This window comes from Punica granatum, chromosome 6 (genome assembly GCF_007655135.1).
Source record: "Punica granatum isolate Tunisia-2019 chromosome 6, ASM765513v2, whole genome shotgun sequence".
In the NCBI taxonomy this organism is placed as follows: Eukaryota; Viridiplantae; Streptophyta; class Magnoliopsida; order Myrtales; family Lythraceae; genus Punica; species Punica granatum.
The window spans coordinates 19,213,697-19,240,168 of NC_045132.1; the positions used below are offsets into that span (position 1 = coordinate 19,213,697).

Sequence of the window (26,472 nt, forward strand, 5' to 3'; positions counted from 1 at the left end):
CAACAAAGATCACGATGTAATCATTGGCGTGGTCTAACCATTTACGGACTCCTAAGTCTATTTTGACACCATATTAAGTATATGTCAAATTTCATTCAGCAAAAAAAAAAGCATATGTCAAATTTTCAGTAGGCATAAGTAGATGAATCCATGTTTAACCGAAATTTCAAGCTGATAGATTATCAAACTAATTTCTCTTATATTTTTAAAACTTTTCATTTAAAAATTTTTCTCGTATATTTTTGAAATTCTTAATAATATAAGGGCAAAACATTAGAGATTTAGCGTCACTATGACTGCAGCAGAGGGGCCATATATTGTTGTCTTGCTGGGCAGTGATGAGATACATATTTGCATCAGTAATGAATCGGGAGAAAGATATGATCATATCTGCAAAAGAGAAGTCGGATGACATACAGTCATTTCAGGACAAGACTTCGGTGGTACATCAAGAGAAAGATATGACACATCTATTTATATATATATATATATATTGAATTACATAATAGGAAATACCATTTTCCATTCTTAATCTTTGACGTCTCTGTCATTTTTTATCTTTTTTTTTAATTATTCTTCTTCTCAACCTTTCACGTATGGTGGCTTTTGTCCGGAAACGACTTTTACGACAAAATTGACGATTTGGTCCCTGAAATATGCATCTCGGGACAAGTTCATCCCGGAAATTAGTTATGTGGACAACTTGGTCCGGACGTTGCAAACGTTTGGACGAATTGGTCCTTCCATCCGAAAACAGGAGAGGTCCTTGACGGATTACCTCTCACAGCCGAATTTGCCATCCCTTGCTCTCAACCCCTAACCCCCCTCCCCCTGCGATTTCCTTTCCGCCCCAATTGCCCCCGATTGGAGCTTCTCTGCCTTCTTCCCCCTAAAATTCGATCAAACCCTAACCTTCAAATTGTGGACAAAGCCCGAAATTCTATCAAGTTTCCTTCTGCAATTGATAGTGTCGTCGGTAATTGCCCCCGATTAGAGCTTCTCTGCCTTCAGATAAACCCTAATTGAACCACCCGCTTCCACGCCAATCTTCCAATCCGAAGTCGCGAACGTTATTGTTGGTCTTTTTCCGGCGAGAATCACTTGGGACGAACCGCTACGGGGGGGAGCCGAAGTCGTCCAATGCGTCGCCCGAATGAGGACCAGGTTAGTCTGCTGCGTTGCCCGAATGCTGTTTCTTTCTGCAATTTAGGTTTATTTTTGGATTTATCGCATCTGGGTTTTGTCCAATCAATGAAAACAGCTTCCTTTCAATTCAGATTTCATATTTTGGTGCATTAGTTTTTGATGTTGTTGCTTCAGGAGAGTTACTGAAGAATTTTGTAGACAATACATTTCTCGATTTCCTGATGTGAAATGCTTCTTTGCATTTGTCTGGTGCTTTAGGTTGTTTATTTGCTCGGAATTAGATTCAGATTTCCTGCTCACTTTCCCATTTCTTAGGAGTTATATGAAGTATAATTTTTGTATCTGCACATGTTGAAGGTAGTTTGAATTCTCACTTAGGATGGAAATTGGTCAATTCTATGCATTGACATATACAATTGGCATCAGTGGCCTTCTGCTTGCTTGTGGCTTGGGTATGCTCATTTCTTACCGTCTACATTTTTTAAGTTTAGAAATGACATTGCATCACAGGCAGCATGTGGACACTTGGTCCCGTATTCTTTTTTAGGTGAATACTTGGTCCCATGTTTCGATCCCTGCTATTTTGGAAGTTCTGTTTCTACAGACTTAAGCTCCCTGTGCTGTTACTTCACCTTGCACAGTGGCATGCAATGAAGTTTTACTGTGAGGTATAACTTGCTTTTACTTATTTTGTTCCAGTGTAGTGATAAGTTGGGTTTGAACCTTGAACTAGGTTCATTTGCTGCGGACATTCCATTGGAATGATAAAATTGGGTCAGTAATCAGAGTTCTAGATCAGTATATTTTCTGATGAATGGAGATACATCTTGCAGAGTTAATTGCATGTCTGGTTCTCTATTGATTGTTTGATGAATGGGTCTGTATTGTTGAACATTTACTCTTGTTTGAATTGAAATTATGCATATTTGGTTTGTTGAAGTAGCACGGCAATGGTTATGACCTTGATTTAAGATCCTCTCTAAATAACGCTCTCTAAATTGGTCGATACATGTTCTTTTGCAACTTCAACCATCTGAGCGAGAACAAATAGACAAACACATCCAAAAGCTTCAACTAAGCTTTAGATCTCAGCACAACAGATATGGGAGGTGAGGGAAGTCAATGGAGTGGGACAAAGTAATATGTCCAAAAGTCCATAGCCTCGTTACTAGTTGAGGAATCAGTCAATCTTTGTGGGTGTGGAAGGAAGCTTCTATTGCAAACATCTACCAGGAAACAAAGTTATGGTAGGCGTTTCATTGGTTGTCCTTTATGGAAGAGAAGTGATCTTATATGTGGATACTTTGAATGGGTTAATAATGAGGAGCTGATTGAAGTGCAGCAGACTACAAGACCCCGGATTGGAGCTTCTTTTACATCCCCTGAGATTATGGGTTTAAATGGAGAAGATAACAAGCTCATGAAAAAAATGAAGAAGAAAATTCAAATGTATAAACAGGAGAACAAAATGCTGAAGCTTGTATGCAGTATATTGATTTCCGTGCTTGTTTAAGTCTTAGTTTGTATTTGTCTTGGGATATGGTAACGTGTTTCCTCGTGTGAATGAGATACTATAGGCTTGTGAGATTCTAATTTGTATTGAGATTACTGTTATTGCGGCGTATTGTGCGTATTGTAACCATCTGCATCGCCAACCTATTCAGGAGTCCAATATGAACTATCTTTTCTAGACTTGTCTAGCCTACTCTGTGCTACTGGACAAATTGGACCCATAAAACTATTTGCCCTCAATCTGTGTTTGTTCATTTTTCCCATCAAATAACAACTAATCTCTTCAAGCATCGTAACGATTGACTTACCTCTAAACTTCACAATTTTCGAGTTAAACTGCTCACAAGTATTTTTTTAGTAGATTATCATTCTTAGGATAATCACTAAATTCAGTTTTGCTCCAAGTTTCGGGCTTGAATCTCTTCAGCCATGCCCATGCATCCTCATTCAATCTCTTCATTATCATCATATTATGGTCAAACTCCACCATTGTAGTACTTCTTGCACATTTCCAGAGTTGTTTGGTCAGGTCCATGTTCTTAAATTTCCTGTAGAAGTTCCTCCATATGTGCAAAACACAACTCCTATGTGGAGCACCATGACATAATTCCTCCAAAGCCAATTTTAAACCCTGCAAGAATCTTTATTGTCAAATGATATTGTAGTTTTAATCAATATTAAAAAATTATAGTTAATTGATAGATACCTTTTGTTGATCTGATATAAAATTTCAACCATTGTCATTGTACTGTCCAATATCCCCAAGTAAATCTATCAAAAACCAACTCCATGTATCCCTACTTTCTTGCTCAACAATAGCTACTGCAATCACATAGAAATGTTGATTGTCATCTTGAGCAATAGCAGATAGTAACTGTCCTCCAAAGTATCCTTTTAAAAAACACCCATCGAGCCCAATGAGGGGCATGCACCCTACTTTAAACCCCTGAATATTTGCATTAAAGCAAATGTATAGCCTATCAAATGTTGGTGGCAGCCCTACAGTAGGTCTATGCACTTTCAAACCAAATGTACAGTTAGGATTTCTCCTCCCATGTTCCTCACAATAGTCCCATAATTTTTGATATTGCAACTTCTCATATCCCTTTACAATTTTTCTGGCCAACCTCATTGCTCTGTATATTTGATGATCATCTACATGAATACCTCTATGCCTTTTAAGCCACTCAAAAGCATCATGTGCTGACATCGTTGGGTATGATCTTAATTCATCAACAAGCTGAGCAGACAACCATTTCTTATTAGCTTGCTTGTTTTTGAGCTCCCTATCACAAGTATGTGGCTCTACGAACTTCTTTACTTTGAAGGTTTTTTACCTCATTACTCCAAGAACAGAAGATTTCCCATTTACACCCTTCTGATATGCACTTTACCCTAACCTTTTCGTTGTCATTCTTCACAAACTTGAACACCCTTCCTATTGCTATATTATAATGTATCACAGCTTTCTTGAACATAGTTAAATTTGGGAATAACATGTGTAACTCTAATTGAACCTCCCCAAACGTGGCCCTCTCATCAAACTCGGAGTACTTTCTCAACTCCTCTTCACCCTTGTCATCATCAGATATACACTTGTCCGCTAACTCCTCTAAAATATAGTCTTCATCTTCATCACTTGAGATGACCATATCCGTTGTTGTTGGTGATAATCTCACAACTATATGCTATCCATTTTCGGGATCTAATCCATCACCAATATGCTCCTCTTCTTCATCCAAATGACCCTCAGCATCCTCATTAAATATATATTCTGAATCTCAATAAACCTCTGAATCAACGTGCTCAGTACTTTCATACTCAAAATGATCCTCCTGCCCATCTACATCATATCCTTCAATATTTTCTTCCTCACTAACCTCATCATCATTCCTTCATAAAACCAATTAAAAAATCCATCACCTCATGCCAAACACAAAGCATAATTTCATTGCAAATGCTAAACCACACATTCATAATTGGCAAGTGGCATAAAAGGGCAAGATCTCTCAGCAAACAATCATATAACTGACCTAGAAGCCATACGCAATGCAAATAAACAATCGTAGCCGCTGGGACTCCCGAATCCTCTCGGGGTTATTCCCCTTCTCCTCCCTAAAAATATTTTATAGACGCGATCTCAATTATCAATACTATTTATAAGAAAATAATTATAAAATCTAAAAGATACAAAATTACTAATTTTAGTTAACGAATTAATAATCATAAAAAGTTCACAACCGTAAGCACCCCCTCACAACAAAGTACCGCAGGAAACTAAGGATATTATAATATCAACTGCTAGGGAGTGAATTACTTTTGACAATGGTTTTATCATACATGAAAAGTAAATGATTTCAACTTGCAGTAAATTGACTCAATACCAAATTAATTACAAATATATAAATATATATATATATATATATATTGTTGGTAAGTATATGACAAATTTTTAAGCAAAATACCTGGGAGTATATTACCTTGACTTTTATTTTATTTTTTTCCAAATTTGGAAGAGCTTTGCAAAAAATTTTGGCAATATATTTGATTGTGCCACCCCATCACTTTTATTTATCATACAAGAATTTTTCCTGCCGAAGTTAAAAGCTGGCAGTTCACAACATGCTAGAATCTTCTATAGTCGAGTTAGCAATTAGAGACTTAGATGCCCCTGTCGACCATTGATACGATATCAATTATAGGAGAGTACAAAGGCATTTACAAAGCTATGAGACTTGACTAAACTGAAAATATGACAACTAACTATTTACAAAGAATAACATGTAAGTCTTCTAAACTGGGTAGACCAAACTGATAGAATACAAAACTTCAAAGACCATGCAATGGTATCCTCAAGAAATAAACAAAGTTAAAATTTTTACCAGTTATTTAATTGCATACCAGAAGTAAAACAAGAAGTCTCTAGCTGAGCTTCCAACATGCACGGTAACGATGATATCACATAATACTCATTGTAGACCATGCAACAACGCCAAATCCCACTCATCATTTCCTACTCATTCATCAAGTACTCATCATACCTCCTTCAATGAAGATCGATAAATAACAGAACAGTGAGAAATTGCGTCCAAGAGCTCACGATTTTGAGCTGAAGAAATCGGCAATGTTGAACTCGAGACACACACGAACTGAACTCCAACGAGCTGAACTGAAATCGACAATGAGCTCCAACAGTGCCACAGTTCGCTCCAACGGTGCGACAATGAACTGAACTGACCCAACAATGCAGAAGGTTCCTTGCGCAGGATCTCGAGCTCAAGATGAGCTCAAATGAGCTCCAACGGTGCCAAACACCAACTGAACTGAGCTTACAATGCAGAAGCACTCCTTGCACAGGATCTCCAGCTCGAGATGAGTTGAAATCAGCTCAACGTTGCCAAAAATGAACTGAACTGACCTCCTTGCGCAACTGCTCGAACTCACCGACGACACTATCAATTGCAGAAGGAAGCTTGATCGAATTTTAGGCTTTGTCCAGAATTTGAAGAATAGGGTTTGATCGAATTTTGGGGAAGAAGGCAGAGAAGCTCCAATCTGGGGCAATTGGGGCATGAAGAAATTCGCAGGGGGAGGGGGGTTGGGGGTTGACAGCAAGGGACGGCAAATTCGGCCGTGAGAGGTAATCCGTCAGGGACCTCTCCTGTTTTCGGACGGAAGGACCAATTCGTCCAAACGTTTGCTAGTATTAGTAGATGTAGGGTCCGCGTGTATGTGTAGGTTAGTATGGAAAATATGATTGACCACTTATGACATAACTTTATGGAATATATAAAATGTTCACGAATAACAAAGATTTGTCCATAACTACATTAACAGAGTTGACTATAAGAAAGTTAATATTTAGATATAGTTTATATTTTAGTAATCCTATTTCAATTAAAGTTCTTAATTTTGGTTTTCAATTCGGTTGATGATGTACTACAAAATATTTAACTGAATATTTTTATAGTTTAGATTTCCATAACTCATATAGTATGAAAATTTATGCTTTGTTAATATGAATATGCTAATAACGCATAAAAAAATTGCTTTTATAAAATTTTATTCTTAAGACTATATTAGATGACTTTTCATCTTCAGTAATTGAAGAACTTTTAGAATTTTATGATGATGATGTGGCTCAATAATACTACGCCATTTTTCGTATTGTGATTGATGGGAACTTCGAAAGTCCCTTAACCATAAGCCACCTACGTCTTACATGACATTGTCCAGCGTATCGTTTCGGCTTTCATAATTTTATATAGATTCTCACGTACATTGAAAGCATAGAATAGTGATCATGGGAATGTCTATACTGAATGAGAATGAAATTATAAAAGAATTAGGAAATATAAAAGTGAGCCCCATATTTTTATATTTGCAATAAAGAATCTATATCTATCTATATAAATGTTAAAAGTTGAGGCGAAACACCAAATCGTGCCAAATAGGACGAAAAAGGCATTACATTGAGTGACTATTCATATGCTAACCAATGATGAAAAACATTTGGCATAATATTGTAATAATTTGTCATAGCTCATTAATATATAAAAGTATCCAAATTATGAAACAAGGTGTAAAGTCTAAGCAATATTTAATATATTTGTATTAAATTTTTTTTAAAAAAATCTTTTTGATAAGTGATTCTAAAAGAAATTTGAAAAATCAATATGTGAGAAGTATCTCAACATTATCTTCTTTCATGCGACTCTTCTTCCTGTATTGCTATCTCAATGAATAAAAGTTTATCAACAAAGATGAAAAAATTGAGAAAATCAAAGATTATTGAATCGTCTTTTATTTACAATGACAAATTTCTACACTACCTTGTGCATAGCGCAGGCCGTCGACTAGTAGATAATATTGTGGAAATTGCTTCTATATTCCCATTACGATTGGATATATAAGGTCTCCCTTGTTTAATATTAATGACGCAAGACCTTCCCAATCAAATGGTGAGGGTGGTAAAGTATTGTACCCTCTGGCTTGGTAAATTTTTTTTTTTTTTTTTTGCATGAGATCAGTTTGGAAAGTGGGTCAGATAACTGTAGAAATCCTGAGAATAGACAGTCCCGGTCCCGTTAACGGTTCAAGTTCGACTCCTCTTATAGAATAAAGCGGTTCAGTGCCAATGAACCGTTAGGAGGGATCTCCTGCCTTCAATAGCACAGGCCGTCTAAGAAGCGAAAGGATCCGATATTGCTTTAATTTAGTTTTGTTTCCTATAGTATCTCAATTACGTATAGGACGCAAACCGAGTTCTCCCTCCTTTTTTGATTATTTTCCCGGATCTGAAACAAGCTCGATAACTGTGGAAGATATCACCAAAAGCTAGCAATCTAATCCGATTGCACCAATAAATTCTGATTTGGCCCGCTCCAAGCTCTTGGCTTCGGAGTTGGGTGCACGTTTACACATTCCCTTGTCGATACATGTGTTCTTCGTGGTCTGGTCTTGTTCAACTTTAGATCCCTTGATTCGATTATAACTATTAATCGGTTAATTCACGATAACAGTGGGAAAGAACATTTATCTTTAGGCCTGGCCAATGGATTAGTCAGTAGACTTCATTTCACCCATGCAGGCCCAAAACCATTGAGGAAGCCCAAAGTCGGGCACTACTGAATGAGCTTTGAAATCTCGACAATTGAAATTCCCATTTTTTTTTCAGTAAGCTTTTTCTTCTGGTAAGCGAAATTCCCTTAAATTTATTGGGCAAAGTACAAGGTGTCCTTAGCTTATTGGCCTCGTTACGATATCGGCTGTGCCCAGTTTATTGCTCTGAAAAATCGATACAGATCAAGGATGGAAACTGCGGGTATGCCCTTTGACCATTCCCGTGGCTTCTTCAACCATTAGTTGTTGCATCTGGGCCAAAATCAAGTGTATATACTAGTAAGAACGTTGCAATGATGTTTGTCAAATGGATTTTGCAACGGCATATATATCCAAAAAAAAAAAAGACGGCAGTTTTTTCGGTTATGACGTGTCTAGGCTTCAAGAATTGATTCGTTGATTTCTATCTTTATTTGTCATGCTTGGTAATAGGATGCTTTCAATTATTTTTTATTTTTTATTTTTTGCATACCCTTGTATCCAATAGCCCAATGGCCCCGATTAATCCTGTTTGAGTTAGGTCGACCCGCTAAGAGATAAAACTTTCTCACTCAAAGATTTGCTACATTTATAAGATTTAATATTCCAGGACGCTATTGATTAATATTTTTCATTTTTTTTGTCACAATTATAGTTTATAAAATTCATTTTTCATAAATATAATCGAATGAGACAAAGTAATTATCCTTCGATTGTAGATCCATGGATAGGTGCTTCAGGATTAGCTCCAGGCTTCTTCCCTAAGAATTTGGAGGAGCGCTGATGAAAATTGAACTCGCTTATAAGATAGTCGTGCAGTAAAAAATATATCAGAGGATATAAAGGGACAAGAGCAGTCTTACCGATAAAAGTCGAACTTAGAATAAAAATATACTGAAACAAAATCTATACTTTTTTTGCTGGGTATTGAAACCAAATCTATCAACTCTAGTAACTGAGGAATCCACCAAAATTCTCCACATAAAATGTGATGCTCTCGATAAACTACCTTAAATAATCCTAGATTTTAATAGAAGAGAACAAATAGTTGATCCGGCCACTACATAATGGAACATGCATTAGGGTTCTCGTCGCTGAAGAGAGTCATGAACTTCTCGTCCGGAGCATTAGGGCTAGGAAGAGCTTGAGGCACATCCCTCACGTAACCCGACGGAGCTCTCTTGTCATAGGCCTGAGCTACGTAAGGATAAGCCACCAAGTTGTACGGTACATAGGGCCAGAACTCAGCCCTCTTCCCCGTTCTCCTTACTCGCTTCAACACTTTGTTTGGATCCACATAACCGCTCACTGTCACTTTACTTTGCTTTCTATTTACTTCTACAGATTTTGCGTCTGCAGGATAAAGTGGAAACAATTTCAAATCAGTTGACACTATCAAAGTGAACAATATATATTCAAAGTGGCACATTTGAGAAGAAAGTAGTTATTAATGCATTTTTATGAGCATATGGTCGATACATCATCACATGGAAGTTAATGTTCGAGGAGTCTTTTGAAGCATATATGGAGATCAACTTTTAATTAAGTGCTATGAGGAGTGTGTAAATTTATGATAATGAACAAATTAAATATGAATAGAAAATGACAAATTTTTTGCGGTTCAAATTATTATTACCGTTGTTGGGAAATCCTTTACAACCACTACAAGAAAATTCGCTCTTTTCTTAGTATTTAAGTTTTTTTTTTGTGAAAGTATTTATGTAATCACCTTCAGACACGATTATTTCATATTTGAACCTATAAACTAGAGAAAATGATCCTGTAATTACAATTTTCATATAACTTAAACATTCTCTGTTCGCTATAATACTCGAACCAAATGTCCCATTAAGACACAACTGAGAAGCATTTCCCTTAATTTTCGGTATGTATGTTGGTATCCGAAAACCCAAAGACCACTGACTGATATTTCAAGTCAACTTAGGTCGGCATAGTAAATGGTAAAACTCTCCCAATTAAGGATTCGTCTTAGTTTTTCCTCTTTTCCCCCTTAATCTTTGATCTGTTGGCCAAGCATTTCCCATAATTTTGACTTCCATAGGATTGTTTTCTTTTCTGGTTAAGAATGCGACCTCCATTGTCGGCTGAGATATATCGACGTCTAACAATGATCATAAGATATATCGACCTCCATTGGTTAGTGAAGATCTTTCAATCAATTAATTTTGAAATTTTACGGACTTGATTTCGTATGTGAGTAATATACGTAGAGCCCCGGACAGAAGGATCAGTTCAGTCCTTTGGAATGAACTCGTATATATATTTGTAACCCCTGAGGATCTGAAAGCAAATTGAATAGTGGCATGACTGCTCTTATAATTAACTTGCCCATGTTCTAGTTGAAAACTCACAAAGTCTCGAAAATTATATCGATCACGTAAATATTTTCAACCATGAATCAGAGCTGTACTTTGGAGATAAAAAGGTCCTCGGAAAAAATGCACTTCAATGTTTAGTTTCACAAATTACGCGAAATGTTAGAGCAAAGAAGTTGAGAGTTAGGACCTTTCATGGAGGAAACCGCATTTCGAACTCTCCTTTCGCAGCCATCACAGTCCATCTTCACCTTTATATCAACCGTCTGCACAAAAAATAAAATTAGAAACATACTTATTTGTTTATTGTGCATGGCTATTGTTCATACTTATTTATTGTGCATGGCTAGATAGCATGTACACATCATATATATACACAAGCATTTCAGACAAAAGAAAGGATACGAAAGGCTTAATCTAGATCGGATGGAAAGTCGCTGTGCTGAAGTACAATCGTTTAATGACTATATATATCGACAAGACGAACCAGCATCGCCTTTCGTTTCTTCCTCGTTGTGGAAACAGAACAGAAGTCAGAGAGATGATCAAGAAACCCCATATCGATATAGCAATTAGATTGACGTTTCACTCTTCTTCGATTGAAAGAAAATTTGACAACCAACAGCCGATATAGAGAAGAAGCGGGCGGGAGAGAGCGGGAAATATTTCTGGGCTGCTCTGTTGATGATTAAGGTGCATGTCCGGGTGATAAATTTGGTCCCTTATATATATAATACGCAAATCTATTAAATTATTTAAATATTCGTTGGTCCCTCCGTTAGTATCGCGCACACCTCTTCAGTTTTCGTGAAGCAGATGGCCTGAACGCGTAATTGAATTCTTGGGACCGCGTTACCACAATTTGCAATGGACAAAATCATTGTTTTTACCAATGCAGCTTTCTTCAAGTGAATAGGTGTGTATTCTCCTTAAAATAGTCTCAAATTTGAGTTTTATGATTGGAGAAAATCCAAACAAAGAGAGCTTACTCCTCAGTGGACCGACTAAAGTTCGATCTTCTATCAGTTGGGGTACATTGTAGTTTCAAATACCAGGTGTTTCACTATGAAAAATCATTATTTCTTACTTTTTAGAGAGTGGCATTTCAGTATTGCTAAATTTATTTCTCATTCATCCTTCAAGAGTTCTTAATAAAATAAGTATATAATTTTTAAATGGTAAAATACTATTTTGTATTTTCATATTCAGAGCAAGGACACGGAGTTTTTTATAATTGAAATTTACACGGTACACATTAATGACGCATCACTCACAAAATAGTCCCGTCCCCCAATCAATATTATTCATGTATCTATACGTAACTTATTGATGATTTTGAATTTTGTAATGGTGAAATGCAATGCGACCAAGTTGTCGTGTGAGAATGACAGTAAACTCTGATAAGGACATGTATTTCAAATTCAGTCATATAATATGACATTATTCTCCAAAATATCATGCTGTATGAACACAGCTGTGTTTAAGAAAAGGAGTGGAACCTGGAGATTAGTAATAAAATAATGGGCATGTTTTTCATTTTAGTTTTTATATACATTTTGCTTCTGTACTTCCATTCCAAGTATTAGTGAATTTAAATCCAATATTCTTGTGATTTTCAGCTTCATAATTTGGTTTTAGATTCCGGAAATGAAAATTTTAATTAGTGGTTTCTTGTACGGACCTATTCCCCTGTTGTGATATTATTTATCGTGAACAATATAAAATTAAGCATGCATATTGCTACAATGATGAATTATAACATGGATGACTTTTTTTTTTTAGAATATTGATATTCTCAGCTTATTAATTGAAACTAATCCCACTCAAATATTGACTTTACTCAAAGACATAAGATGCTTCCAATGAGTTTCAAATCATTCATCATAGGTATATTTTTCATTGAGTCATATTCTCGTTTTTAGTATTAGATGAATAATTAAGTATAGGAAATTAGGACATTTTTACAAATTGTTTTTTCTTTTGGTGTGCACCATAGTATCTACAAGGCCAACGAGTCTTTACTAATCTAGCTAGAGCTCGGTCGACCCACTAAATGATAAAACTCTTTCAATCAAGAGTTTTCTCCATCACAAGACTCGAATCTGAGGTCTTTATTTAGGGGAGCAAGAGTTAAATCGCTTGAACCGACCCTTGTTAGTTTTAGGAAATCTTTTTTGTTCCAAGTAAAGGAGCTAACTACCAACGCTAGTTGATTCAGGTGATTTGGTGTTTATTATATCTTTAAGTAAAATATTAGGTTCGAGTTTTGTTAATGAAAAAAATTCATCATGGAGACAGTTTTACCCCTCAGAATGGGCCAGCTTGGCTCCAACCTTAGACTAGTCAGGGTCTTATCGGGCTTCTAAGTGTCAAGTAGTGCAGATCGAGAAAAAAAAGCCAACGATCTAATGCGCGTTCATGTTCTAAACTTGAGTTATTAGTGCACTCGTAATGTTAATTTATTAATCTAAGTAAGATTGATTTGTCATCGTTTTTACGATATGAATCAATTTTCCCAACCATGCATGCTCTTTCATACCAGCTCCCTGTCCACATAGTTTATGTTATAGAAAGGAGAAAAAATCTACACTAATATTATCTCGTTATATGATATGAGTAAACACTAGTCAAATCACGAGAAATGAGAGAGTGAGTGTTAATCACTCGTGGGCGTCTATCATCATAGGAATTTAATTGGTGTTTTTGCCATATTATTGTATGGTAAGATTATTTAAGATTTCCTAGAGGAGAAAGGAAGCTCACATACAAGATACAGTTGGGTTCATTGTTGGAATTTCAAAATGCCAATCAATCAACACGGATTGAACTTGAACAGTCCGGAGCCCATCTTTGTATGGGCTAAGCTTCTGCAAACCAATGTATTCCAGCTAATGTCCTTATAATTAAGGACGGTTCCATGGATGGATATGAAGGGCGACAACTTGTGCAATATGCATGGCCATCAACTACTGACATAGATGTACTTAGTCATTTGATTCACTTGGAGGATGAGCAAATTAATATTGCTTTTTGTAACGAAATTAAGTTTAATTTAATTTAATTTAATTTAATTTAAAGAGATAAAGATAAAAGTAGTTGGAAAAAGTTTGTGAGAGAATTTAAAGAATAAGATAAAAAAAAGTAATAATTTTATTGTTGAATTGAGAAAAAAGTGTTGAAATTGAGGAAAAATGTTAAATAGTTAAAATAATTTAGTGTTAAAAAATTAATTTAAATAATATATAAGAAAGAAGTATGAAAGATAATTTGAAAATAAAGATAAAAAAAAGTAATGATTGTATTATTAAATTAAGTGAAAAGTTAAGTTAAATTAAGTTAAGTTAAGTTAGATTTTATTACCAAACATAGCATAAGTCCGGTATTCATAATCCGAGTATGTAGTACAAGACCTTCGCGATTATATAGGCGGACCCGCCTCAGCTAGCGTGAATAACCTGTCGACTACACATAAAACGCATTAAATTACTTGGTTTCTTTTCCACGTGATGTACCATAATTTGCTTAGCTAGCTAACCAAAATGGATACCGTATATTTCGTATTCATTTGTCTCTTTCATGGATGCAAATAAGTCAATTCGAAGCACAAAATGCGGGCTTAGATTCTGGCCGCAATAATTCTCCCAACGATTGAACATATTATATATAAAATGAATATGTTCTTTTCTTCATGAAAATTAAAACATTGAGCAACTCCAATATAATGTTAATGTTGGTATACAAACGTAAAGTGTGTGTACATATAAGTGGCACCTGCGACATGGCCGCAATTCTCCTACTTGGTTTTTATAGTTATAAAATCTAAAGGACCTGCCATTGTTCGCAATAAATATCGACCGACAATGAGAAATAGAAGAGACAGCGGGGAACAAAAGCATAATAATCTTTGAATATCATCGCATATTGTATGTCGCGATCTTTTAATTAGCTCGGACACGGAAAAACAATATAATTGGCTTCATGCAATTAACATCGATTCTTGAATTTGCTAAAGTTGTTTTTTGACTGAGGAATAATAATAATAATAATAATAATAATAATAATAAATGTGGTTTGTATGAGGTTCTCAAAAGGGGATGATCGATGTGTGTATATATATGAGGCGTCGTACAAGTGGGAACCATTGACAATTGATGCCAGGGACAGCTAAGCAGGAGTTAGTTGGAATGAAAGGCTGGTCGCAAATTATTTGGCAATCTCTCATATCAGTCACTTTCTTAAAGTCTACAAGTCATATGTTTTGTGAGTAAATTGTACGTATGTTATTAATAAAGTCTCATATCATAATGAATATAACAAGTAATTAATGGATTGTACTTAGTGGTTATCTGTTGTTTCTATCTCACACGGCTGCAGATTGATGACGTGGTCATGAATTACTATGTTATATCCTATCTTATCGTATGACACGTACCCTACAGGTATACCGTGGAATACGATGCAGCCTATTCTTTCTTTGTGATGATATATATATATATATATGCTCATTTATTGATTTGTTATAATTTTGTTGGTACTTCTTCAACAACCACATTGATAAGGTGATATTATCGAAAAAATTTCTCTAAATCAAATGACGGGCCATGGTTTTACTTAATTGAGGAAATCTTATTGATTATTTTATTAGCTACAGTTATACATATTATCACTTGAAATCAAGAAATTTTGGATTTCATTCTCACCAATAGAAAATCTTGTGTCCTTTTATTTCTTTTGGACATTCGTTTACTTCGCTCATAGGTTACCTTATCACCAAAAAAAGAAAATTTGCCTAACTACCCAAAAGAAAACACCTTACTTGGATTAAATAGAGTTTACTGTAGCGAACACTTACACCTACAACCAAAAAGTTACAGATGTCTTGATAGGTTCAGTTCTCATCATTGGAGTGTCGTGATGCATTGCTGTTCCCTTTTTTTCCCTGGTAGGCTCAGGTGTTCCGATTGCTTTAAGTAACTCCTCACTCCAACATAATTTTCTCAAAATCTAGGTAACCTCCGTAGATATATTGTACATAAATGTTTTCGAAATGATTTTATATATCATCCACCTTTCCTACTCTATATTATGCACACATAAGACTATTCTCCACAATCAACTTCTGAAGGCTAAGGAGAAACAAGAATTTATCTGCCAAAATCAAGATAAACCTGCTCCGAGAATGAATCATGATTGAATTTCAGACAAATAAAAGCATAATACCCAAATAAGATGTTTAGTAAGTACTGATAATCGATTATTAATTAAACACGCTTTCATTTTCTTGGAAAAATTTGTTGTAGTCGATGATTAGATACTTTTGGGTATTAATCCAATTCCAAGTATGATGAATCATGCCCCGCGATAAACATTATGAATCCTCCCCTGGGTCGGGATAACATAATTGTTATATATTCACCAACATCGTCGAGTCACCATCTCTTATTCTGAGGTGGTGCTCGTTGATTGCCCTGGCATTAATTATATGAACTCATACGAACAAGATAATAGTGAAAACTACATGAAGCTAACCTTGAATCTTTGCAGAGATATTTCATTCCCTAATAAATACATCACCGATCCCTATCCACTAGTTTGAGATGGGCCTGTATTATTTTTTAATAAGTATTTTCGAAACTTAGGGGAATGAAGAAGTTGGCTTTCTTTTTAGAGTTGAGTCGGTCGACGAGGGATTCTAACTATAGAATTATATTTTTAAAAAAAGAAAAAAAAAACAATTCTAACGATAGCATTATTATCTTTTTATAGTAATGTAAGAGCGACCATTTTTTTTTTTTGAAGTTCAAGTCGCATAAACTGTACTTTTTCGAATGTTATTCAGATTTGCTTCCAGAGAAAAGGGGTAAAAAGAAGCAATGACATTTGTTGACAGGATAAGGTAAATTATATGTGTTCTTTGGGGAATGTCATATGTGACGGGTATATGGAGAGGTAATATCACAAGTCAATAAAGTTTTCCAATTTTTCTTTCTTTTAAATAATATCACAAAAAATAATTATATTATTGACAATAAATTCTTTTATGTGTCTTGTGACATAATACGACGGGATATACTCATTACACAATATATTCTCATTCTTTGGGACACAAAGGTCGTCCCACACTCTCTTCTTCAAAACCACATGTAGCACAAAATCCCCGGCCACCTGTGATGTTCATTTACGCATGATAAATTCTAATTAATATTGTTACAAGAGAGATTAATAAGTTTAGTACAAAAATATTAAAATTATAATATGTTTCACTGATGAAAATTGAACCGAAAATCCTTTAGTTTCGTAAGTTAGACCATGTGTCACTACATAATCCCCTTTTCTCAATTAATGTTTCATTTACGTCCATATATATATATATATGTGTGTGTGTATGTCAGTGCTTATTTTTCAGGCTTGCTATGTATCCTATCATTGAAAATCATTTTATCACATTTTCCACTATATTGAGATCTCAATATTTATCCAAAGAGACTTTTTTTTTCCCTAATCCAGGATGTCCAAGTTTCGCCTAATCATCGGGGCTCCGTAAACCTCCAACAGTACACGGAATGAGTAATCATGTCAAATGCGCTGCGGTGGCTCCAAGGAATTTCGAACTTGGGATTGGGTGGATACATGAGTTTCTCTTTAACTATTAGACCAAACCCCTTTGAGTTATCAAAAGAGACTTTGACAGTGTTTCTGAAGCACCGTTGCAGTATTTGATGATACGTAGTTCTTTATTAACATCATAGTGCGCGATTTATCATAAATTAACAGCCTGTCATGTTCATGTCAATTGGCAGAATTATATCCTCAATAAATACCCCGCTAGATCTCAATCAACTTAGTTTGCAAAATCATCTACTTACTGGTTCTTTTTCTCAGGAACTTTTTTCATTATATAAGGGAGGTTCATAGGTCAAGTCTAAATGGATTATTATATTGAATATCTTATATTATACTTACTATTATCAAAGAAATTTTTTGATATTATGACCGTTTCAATTTTTTTTGCTAATATTTCACCTCGTATAAGTTTATTAACCAATTTATTCTCCTACTGATCACCGGGGCTCTGTAAACCTCAGGCGGCACACAGAGCGGGTAATCATGCCAAATGTGCTCCGGTGGCTCCACGAGATTTCGAACTCAGGATTAAGTGGATACATGAGATCCTCATTAACTATTAGGCCAAACTCCTTGGAGTTATCAAAAGAGACTTTGATAGTGTATCTGAAGCACCGTTGCAATAGTTGATGATACGTGGTTCTTTATTAAGATCATAGCGCGCGATTTATCAGAAATTAACAGCCTGTCATGTTCATGTCGAATGGCAGAATTATATCCTCGATAAATACTCCGCTAGATCTCAATCAACTTAGTTTGCAAAATCATCTACTTACTGGTTCTTTTTCTCGGGTATTTGTTTTTATAACAAGGGAGGTGCATAGGTAGTCTAAATGGATTATTACATTGAATATCTTATATTATACTTACTATTATCAAAGAAATTTTTTGATATTATGACCGTTTCAATTTTTTTGCTAATATTTCATCTCGTATAAGTTTATTAACCAATTTATTCTCCTGCTTTAAGTTTTAAGGAATTAAAGTAGAATTTACTGTCATTTTGGTCCCTGAAAAAGATTCCTCATCTAAGAATTTAGTCCGTAATAGATTTTATTATCCAAATAGTTCTCGAATTTCACTTCCATTTATCCAAATAGTCCGACTGCATATATAGGTGTGACGGAAAGCTAACGTGGCCACTTATGTGAATCAATGCTGTCAAAAAAATATAAAATTAGTACGTCGTTGTTTTGAGTAAATCAGAATAAAAGATTATACTAAGAAAAGAAAATTAAAAGATAGGAACCAAGACCAGAGGCTTCAGGGGCCTCCTGCAACTCTGCTCGGTAGGAGAGGTCACCGGCCGGGGAGCCCCTCTCGAGCTGCCCCCACGTTCCCTCTCCCTTCAAAAGAGATTAAGGGGCACACTAAGTACCACCAAGGCAAACCTTTCTGCATATTAGTGATTGAAGATCAAATAAAAATTAATAGAGTAAATAATTGAATGATTTAAAGAAGCCTCGGTTGCTTAATTTGACTGTTTCAGCATAATATACATAAATAAATTATTATGACAAATACATGATTAACAAGACAAAGATATCGTGACATACTAATGAAGATTTTACCGTCATTATCAACTATAAAAAATTATGAAATGGCACCATTATTGCCTGGTGATATTAGCTTTTATTAGAAAATATATATATCATCATGAAAACAATGTTTCAAAATTACCACACAAAATGCATGGATTGTTTCGCTTACAAAAATATCCATGGGATACCATACGAAGGTTAATCTACGGCAAGACGGGGAAGTTATGTTATCAAAAGGATATTAACTTGAGCAGCACTTATCACATGTAAGATTATATATTTAATCCAAATTAATAATCAAAACGATGATATCATCAGCTTTGCCTTCAATTAATCTCATTTCATACACTAATCTCCCCGTAACTTTTTTTTTCCAGTGTGAACTCTGATATCCGGAAACCTAATTGGGCCCTGACTATTCCAGTCGAAAATATTATATTATTATCTCAATCATTTGAGAGCTAAACATAGGTGTAATTTACGGATGAGATAAATATTATAGAATTATATTATTATCTCTATAATTCAGTTAAAAGCGCACACACGCAATACTTCTGTCTGCCTTCCCTGACCTCGAACGAGCTTCACCATCATATGAGACTAACTAGACCAACACGAAAGCAAAATTTTTCACATGATGAGAAAAAAAAAAAAAAAAGACCGCAATTTACATAATCTGAGAAATAAAATTGCGTCCGGTGACACCCTAACGTGTCTTCAACTAATAATAACCCCGATTTCGATTCCGATCTGCGGCTCCCCAGTGCCATCTTCCTCAATAGGATCATGGTTCTCCCTCATCATACGTTTAAACAAGACACAGATCACATGATGGAGCATGCGTTGGGGTTCTCCTCACTGAAGTAGTTTGCCAAGACCTCACCGGGTGCATCCGGGTCAGCCTGAGCTTGGGGCGCGTTCTTCACGTAACCAGATGGCGCCTTCTTGTCGTAGGCTTGGGGCACGTACGGGTAAGCTACCAAGTCAATGGGCACGTACGGCCAGAACTCTGCCTTCTTTCCCGTGCTCTTCACTTCCTTCAGCACTTTCCTCGGTTCTACATAGCCGCTCACGACCACTAGGCTCTGCTTTCTGTTTACTTCTACTGATTTCGCCCCTGTTACACCAATTATGAAAATCGGAGTCTAATAATCATAACGACCAAACTATAGTAATAACAATAATGATGATGTGCTAAACGAAGTTGTTGAGTCGAATATGTATTTCAGAGGGAGGGGCAAAGGCAGCGAGAAACCTTTCATGGAGGAAACAGCATTCCTAACTTTCCTTTCGCAGCCATCGCAATCCATTTTAACCTTTATCTTGACCGTCTGCAAAATCATACGCACACAAAAGAGTTAAGATCTTCATGTTTCTTAAACTTTTTAGATGTGCACAAAGTCTCGGTATCATGGTAAGAACCTGCATCGGTTTGCGCTTCTTCTTCTTCGGGGTGGAAACATCGAAATACTCCGAGATACGATCGAGAACCCCCATATTTTTTATTCCTGTCTCTTGGAACGAACTGAGTGGTTGTATGCTGAAGAAGGAAAACTAGCTTGCTAGCTAGATGTGGGAGCTGCTCTATAATTGCGTATATATATATTGGACCACAAAGATATTCTGGTTTGGTACCTAATGTAATATATACATTATTTATATAAGCAATTAAGCAAATCATCGGTATTAATTAATGGTTATCTAGAGAAAACATGCATGTATAGACAATAGGGTCTTGAATTGTATAAGGTGAAGGGCGCGGTGATAGATTTACAGCTAGCATTGAAAATAACCACCAAATCAACGAGGGGTGTAACTTAGTGCGGACACATTCAACTAGTAACTAAAAAGTTTCTAAATTCACATTAATAAAAAAGTTACTAATTCGATATATATTCATTGTAGGATTATAAATGCTTATTTATTGGCTATTAAGATTCTTATGTCATTTTATATTCGATCAACATGCCTCCATTGTAATTGAGAAAATCACCGTCTAGTATAGTGCTTTTTCTTTTGTTCGGCCCGTTGACCGAGGTCTACTTTATGTTATCAAGCATATTGTAATATCTCCAAGATATGATGCATGGACGACTGGTTTAAAAATTATCACTTGAAGTTGATCGAATAAGTCGGTACATCCTTCTGTCTCTTTTCTTGTCAGAAGATATTTTGGTGGGTTCAAACAACACGTTGATCACATTGCACATAATATATATAAGATTCACGGTAAAAACATAGGATAGATTTGAACAGAAAGTGAAACCATAGGATATATAACGTAATTTGCCCTATTTATATATATATATGTATGTATATATGTATAAATGAAAATATGTTTCTAATGAAGGAATGCAATATGATTTGATGGATATCTCCCTCGCTCTTCTTTTATTAGCTGGCTTAGTATACATAATAGATTAGCTATTAAGTACCGACTATTAAAATGAGGGATTCAGCTCGCGTCAACTGAGTGTGAATTTTGCAGTATACAGAGGGAGACTCGTGATCATCTCTTTTTTGAATGTCCAGTCACCCAAGGAATTTGGAAAAGTCTATTGCCTCATATCGGTTTGCACCAAACTACGGTGCATTGGAATACGAAAGTCAGCTGGATTACTTTCCTTCAAGGCAGGAAGCTCCATGTCATTTGTCTAAAGTTTCTTTGGACTCACTACATATATTGTATATGGCGAGAGAGGAATGCCAGGACTTATTAAAAGCATATCTCACCTCCAGCGGCTATAGTTTGGAAAGTTTTTCCAGATGTGAAAGCGAAGCTGAGTGTTTACCCCTTCTCTCACACAAAATTGTAAATGCTGCCTTAGTCGGTCAAATGTTTAATCCTCCTGATTTTGCACACAACTAATTAGTATTCTTTTGGGGTGGAGTTTGGGGTTTCTTAGTCTTTCATGATGTACTAAGTTAATGACCTCTAATGTAACTACTTCTAATTAATGAAAGTTTGCCATTCATCCCAAAAAAAAATAATCTGTTTCTAATTTCATGTAACTCCCTTTATTTCCTTGATTATTATTGTTCCTTGGCATCTTGGCATTAAATAAACAAATAAGAGTATGTTTCATCTCGAACTTCCGGGAAGAGCTGGGGAAAGTCAGGTATTAATCGGTGAGGGTTCGCCTCGAGTCAGAACGAATGGAGCCTAGCAGAGTTTCGGCTCGGTGCCTTCATGGTAAAAGGCGTCCTATTGTATCGTCGCGCGTTTCCAAATTTAACTAGAGCTTTTTATGAAAGTTATTCTCATTTACCTTTGGATTGGACTCTGGTAATCCCCTCTTCCATCCTTCTGGCTTTCCCAGAATATGCAACAGGCAACAGCTTCGGCATAACCTCATATATATTGAAATTTCGAGAAATCGTGGAACATAATTCCCCAATCTAATCTATGTACATAGGGGTGGCAATTCGTATCGTGTCGTGTTTATACGTATCGTGTCTAAACGGGTTCGTGTTAACGAAGTCATAACCCGTACACGACACGATTATTAAACGGATCAGGTTTTGAAAACCTATACACGACACGTTTATATCCGTGTCAACCCGTTTAGACACGTTTAAACCCGTTTATCGAAACGTGTCATAATAGGTACACTTATACACGACACGATTATAAACGCTATCCGGACACGTTAACACAACTTGTTTATCCGATCAACTCAGTTACTCGGATACATTAACATGACATGTTTATCCGATTAACTCGTTTTCCCGAACACGTTAACACGACATGTGTTGGATTGGGTGAAAGAAAGGAAAGAAATTAGGTTAGGGATTTAGGAAGTTAGGATTACATAAGGATATTTTGGTAAATCCAAATACATAAACGAGTTAACAGGTTACATGATTACAGTAACACGATTAAATATGTCTAAATAAACAAGTTTAATCATGTATAATCGGATTACACGGGTTCAACCTGATAAGACACGCTTATTAATCGTGTTTAAACGGATTCGACCCGTTTAGACCGATTATCAAAAATGTCCAACCCAAACCCGTTTAACTCCGTGTCGTATCTGTGTCGTATTATCGTGTCGTGTGAAATATTGCCAGCCCTATATGTACAGGCCTTTCTCACAAGTTCGGAGCATTAGCAACAGGCCACCTCCTCACCGAGTGCAAACCTGAAATCCGCTCCTAAACAGAATGCACAAAGCCTAGGAGAATTCAGGATATGGGGGAACATTCAGAATATCCATAAACAATTTACTGCATATCGGAACATTGATATGGTCCTGAGATGCATCATCGAATAGAATCGAATTTCCACTTTCACATGTGACATCCAGATTCTTGCTTACCCCGCCCAAGTTTGTGCACAAACATCTCCAAAAGCCTTGCTTTTCATCCCAAAGTGCGTAGGTTTTTCTTTTCAATCTGTAACAAATAGAACTAAACAAATGGAACAAGTCGAGTAATAGCAACAAGGAAACGGTTCAAGTATCCTCATCGATGCGTGAAGTTAAGGTCATGTTCCATCTTTTGCCGCATACTCATTCCACTCCTACGTGAACGGATCATAGTGTCCCATTCTCTTTTCGATACTTCTCACCGAATGTAGGCTTCGGGAATGATTAGGATTTGATACTTAATAAAGGAGCTTTCCTCAACTCTTCGATCTTCTTACCAAGACTCAAGACTGTATCCTGCTTCCCCTCGTCGAGGAGGCTCTGCTTCAACTTACTGAACATGTTGGCAGGAGGGCGAATCCCCATGTCCAACATCTCCTGAAAGTGCTTGCACGCCTCGTCCAACCTGTTCTCATCGCACATGCTTGCGATCAATGTTGAGAACATGTGCATCCCTGGCAGAATTCCACGCGCCTTCATCTGGTCCCACACCCTCAATGCCATGTCCACCCGATCTTCATTGCAGAACATCCTCACAATGATCTCGTACGTGCTCAGGGTGGGCCCACACGACACCTCCTCCTCGCTGCTCATCCTCTGGAACACGGAGTAGGCCTCCTTTGTCTTACGGGCCCGTATCAGATGGTGAAGGATTATGTCATAAGTCCTTGAGTTCGGGCCGACTCCTAGCTTCCTCATCTCATCAACAACCCTGTAAGCCTCGTCCATCTTCTCCGACCAGCAGTAGGCCCCCACAAGGGCATTGTAGGTGGGGCCCTCCAGGGCTAATCCATTCGCCTTCATTTGCTCGAAGTACTTGATCGCCTGGCTGAGCCTCTTGTCCGATCCCAGCCCGTTTATAAGAGTGCAGTAAATATGAGAAGTAGGGTCGCAGCCCTTCTCAAGCATTTCATCGAACACCCTGACCGCGTCGTCATACTTCCTGTCCTTGCAGTAAGCGTTGATGATGATCCCGTAGGTCACAGCATCGGGCTCGAACCCCTCATCCTTCATCTCCCGGAAGACCTCCATGACCCTCAGCAGGTTCCTCTCCTGGCCCCACCCCTCCAGCAGCATCGTGTACGACTTCAAGTCCACCTCGAACCTTTTGCTGCTCTTCATCTTGTCAAACACCTCCTGCGCTATCGCAACACTCCGAGACTTGCAGAGGGTGTCGATCAGGCGATTGAAGTCGTTTGACTCATACCGCATCCCAAACTTCTCCATCCTCTCAAAGGCCTCGATAGCCTCCTTGGCCTTGCGGGCCCTGGCGTACCTCCGCGAGATGAGAGCAAACGTGTCCTTCGTCAGCAGCCCCCTCCGCTTCATGTCCCCGACCAAGACCCAGGCCGTGTTGAACTGCTTGATCTTGCTGAGAGCTTCGATTAGCACGTTGTAGCTCTCGGTGGTGTACTGGAACCCTTTCTGCTTCTCAGCCCACCGGAAGAAGGAGAGGGCAAGGGCGCCGGCATTGCTGAGCCCCTTCAGCACGTCGGCAACGAGAGGTGGGGTCACAGCTACTGAGGCGCGGTCAAGGGAGGCATCAACGAGAGAATTGGAACCGCCGCAGCCGTTGGCCGTCTTGGCAAGTATCTTCAATATCTTGTCAGCGTCGTCGCCGCTGCCGGAATTCGTCGAGGGATTGGGGGCGTGGAGTGAAGTGGAGAGCGATCGGATAAGAAGATAGGGGGAGCGGGCTTTGGAGATGCGATTGAGAGAGGCGGCCATTGGAGCGGAGGAGAAAGAGGAGAGGAGAAATGCGAACGCAGAGAAGAGGGAAACGATTTTTGGGGTCCTGAAGTTGTTTTTGGCGGGAAACGTTTTAACTTGCACCCAGAAGTTTCCCCTTAGATCTATTTCGCCCCCAAAAGTTTATCTTTTCCCATTTTGCAACCTAAAGTTTGGGTTTTTGTCCCATTCTGGACCGTGGCTTATATGGCTTAAAAATCATTTACGTGGCCCACCCAACTCATATTGTAAAAGAAAGCACTTGAGAACGGTGACATAAAGTAGAACAAAAGCCCAAGAGTGGGGTGCATAATGGGACAAAAACAAACTTTAGGGTGTAAAATTTTAAATTCCCACATTTGTTTAGACACTTTAATATCAACATTTAAATTTGGTTGGACTTGTTCGATAATACAAAATATAAAACTCGCTTGATTTAATGAAACAGTAAAAAAAAGTGCTTAATCATTAAGCAAGTGGGAACTCACAGAATCACTTTTAATCACCTTTTGCTAATTCACTTAGCTAAGGCCTTTCTTATTTATTGCAACAGTGCCCCAAATCTTTTTTATTTTTTCAAAACAGTCCCTATACCTCATCGACCAAGGTTGTCAGAATCACGATTCTACTTAGAATCGATCGAGGGTCGTAGAATCGTGAATCGTAAAATTCTACCTATATTTTAAAACAATATATATACATATATATATATGTAACATACTTTCATGAGCAAAAAAATCAATTCTTGTTCATTCCAATAAAGACCATAAGTCAACAAATCAACAATAAGTCATAAAAACACAAAATTTAGTTACAAATTACCGAAATTCAAGGTCTAAAATCCAAATCATAACTCAAATTCCCGAAATAAAAAGTTAATAACATATGTCATAGCAGCAATCAGCAATTCAACTAGAAATCGACTCCCGGCCGAATCTTTGCCATTGGAAATGAAATTAAGCAAATACTCTTAGGGTTCTCTCAGCTAGAACTTTGTTCTAACAGTACTAATAAGCGGCCTATGGACTTGACAAAAAATACAGGACCAATCCACAATTTGCACAAGGTAAAGCAAAAACTTATCAGCGATTACCAAAGAAAAAAGGAGCTCCAGACCAGAGGGCTCTTCCGCTTCGCAGACTCAAGTGGGCAACCAACTAATCAAAGCACCTATCAAAATTTTGCCGCTCATTTATCCCATACACGAAGATACTATGCGCTTATGAGTACCCAACAATATTCAGAAGACAAACTCGAATCTTGGAATGGTCAGAATGGTTCAGGCATTTCATCGAACGGGCCAAGTGCAACACCAACTGCGACCCAAGAAAAAACATACCGCGAGCATCCAAAACTAAGAGCTCAAATCAAAATGTTCGAAGGAAGGGGAGACCGTACCTTCAATTAGGCGATTCCACAATCAGTAACCACAAGTCTGCAACTCTGCCAACCAAAGGAGGTAGATGGAAGCTCCGAAGGTGGACAAGCTAGCTTATCGGAAGAAACAAGTGGAGGACCGTCAATCGAAGCTCGTAGAAGCAAGCAGGTGGGTGGAAGATTTCGTTGAAGATTTCATAGAAGCAATCGGACTGGAGAAGGGAGAAATTAAGGTTC

The 26,472-nt window shown here is 37.2% G+C and overlaps 4 protein-coding genes across 4 annotated transcripts; all 4 read right to left on the reverse strand.

Moving 5' to 3' along the window:
- Nucleotides 1–3,388: 3,388 nt before the first annotated feature.
- Nucleotides 3,389–4,310, reverse strand: LOC116212229. The gene is made up of 2 exons (XM_031546795.1): nt 3,996–4,310; nt 3,389–3,898 (listed from the first exon to the last, which is right to left on the reverse strand). Exons 1-2 carry the CDS (start codon nt 4,308–4,310, stop codon nt 3,389–3,391), a joined length of 825 nt encoding a protein of 274 aa, XP_031402655.1.
- Nucleotides 4,311–9,085: 4,775 nt separating this feature from the next.
- LOC116210393 (heavy metal-associated isoprenylated plant protein 20-like) lies at nt 9,086–11,293 on the reverse strand. Its single transcript, XM_031544260.1, has 3 exons — nt 11,083–11,293; nt 10,786–10,861; nt 9,086–9,612 (listed from the first exon to the last, which is right to left on the reverse strand). Exons 1-3 carry the CDS (start codon nt 11,152–11,154, stop codon nt 9,320–9,322), a joined length of 441 nt encoding a protein of 146 aa, XP_031400120.1. The 5' UTR covers nt 11,155–11,293; the 3' UTR covers nt 9,086–9,319.
- Nucleotides 11,294–19,245: 7,952 nt separating this feature from the next.
- LOC116211898 (heavy metal-associated isoprenylated plant protein 22-like) lies at nt 19,246–20,368 on the reverse strand. The gene is made up of 3 exons (XM_031546438.1): nt 20,183–20,368; nt 20,016–20,091; nt 19,246–19,877 (listed from the first exon to the last, which is right to left on the reverse strand). The coding sequence occupies exons 1-3, from the start codon at nt 20,255–20,257 to the stop codon at nt 19,585–19,587; spliced, it is 444 nt and encodes a 147-aa protein (XP_031402298.1). The 5' UTR covers nt 20,258–20,368; the 3' UTR covers nt 19,246–19,584.
- Nucleotides 20,369–22,956: 2,588 nt separating this feature from the next.
- Nucleotides 22,957–24,936, reverse strand: LOC116211897 (pentatricopeptide repeat-containing protein At1g71060, mitochondrial). The gene has a single exon (XM_031546436.1). The coding sequence runs from the start codon at nt 24,856–24,858 to the stop codon at nt 23,356–23,358; it is 1,503 nt and encodes a 500-aa protein (XP_031402296.1). The 5' UTR covers nt 24,859–24,936; the 3' UTR covers nt 22,957–23,355.
- Nucleotides 24,937–26,472: the final 1,536 nt, after the last annotated feature.

Excerpts from the sequence above, each read along its gene's own strand:
- LOC116211897 (XM_031546436.1), bottom strand. The coding sequence starts at position 24,858 with ATGGCCGCCTCTCTCAATCGCATCTCCAAAGCCCGCTCCCCCTATCTT.
- LOC116211898 (XM_031546438.1), bottom strand. The coding sequence starts at position 20,257 with ATGGGGGTTCTCGATCGTATCTCGGAGTATTTCGATGTTTCCACCCCG. Across the intron at positions 20,092-20,182 it reads AGAAGCGCAAACCGATGCAG|ACGGTCAAGATAAAGGTTAA; the intron begins GTTCTTACCATG and ends ATGATTTTGCAG. Across the intron at positions 19,878-20,015 it reads TGCTGTTTCCTCCATGAAAG|GGGCGAAATCAGTAGAAGTA; the intron begins GTTTCTCGCTGC and ends TTGGTGTAACAG.
- LOC116212229 (XM_031546795.1), bottom strand. The coding sequence starts at position 4,310 with ATGGTCATCTCAAGTGATGAAGATGAAGACTATATTTTAGAGGAGTTA. Across the intron at positions 3,899-3,995 it reads TCTGTTCTTGGAGTAATGAG|CTTGTTGATGAATTAAGATC; the intron begins GTAAAAAACCTT and ends TTGTCTGCTCAG.
- LOC116210393 (XM_031544260.1), bottom strand. The coding sequence starts at position 11,154 with ATGGGGTTTCTTGATCATCTCTCTGACTTCTGTTCTGTTTCCACAACG. Across the intron at positions 10,862-11,082 it reads AGAAACGAAAGGCGATGCTG|ACGGTTGATATAAAGGTGAA; the intron begins GTTCGTCTTGTC and ends TTTTTTGTGCAG. Across the intron at positions 9,613-10,785 it reads TGCGGTTTCCTCCATGAAAG|ACGCAAAATCTGTAGAAGTA; the intron begins GTCCTAACTCTC and ends TTTATCCTGCAG.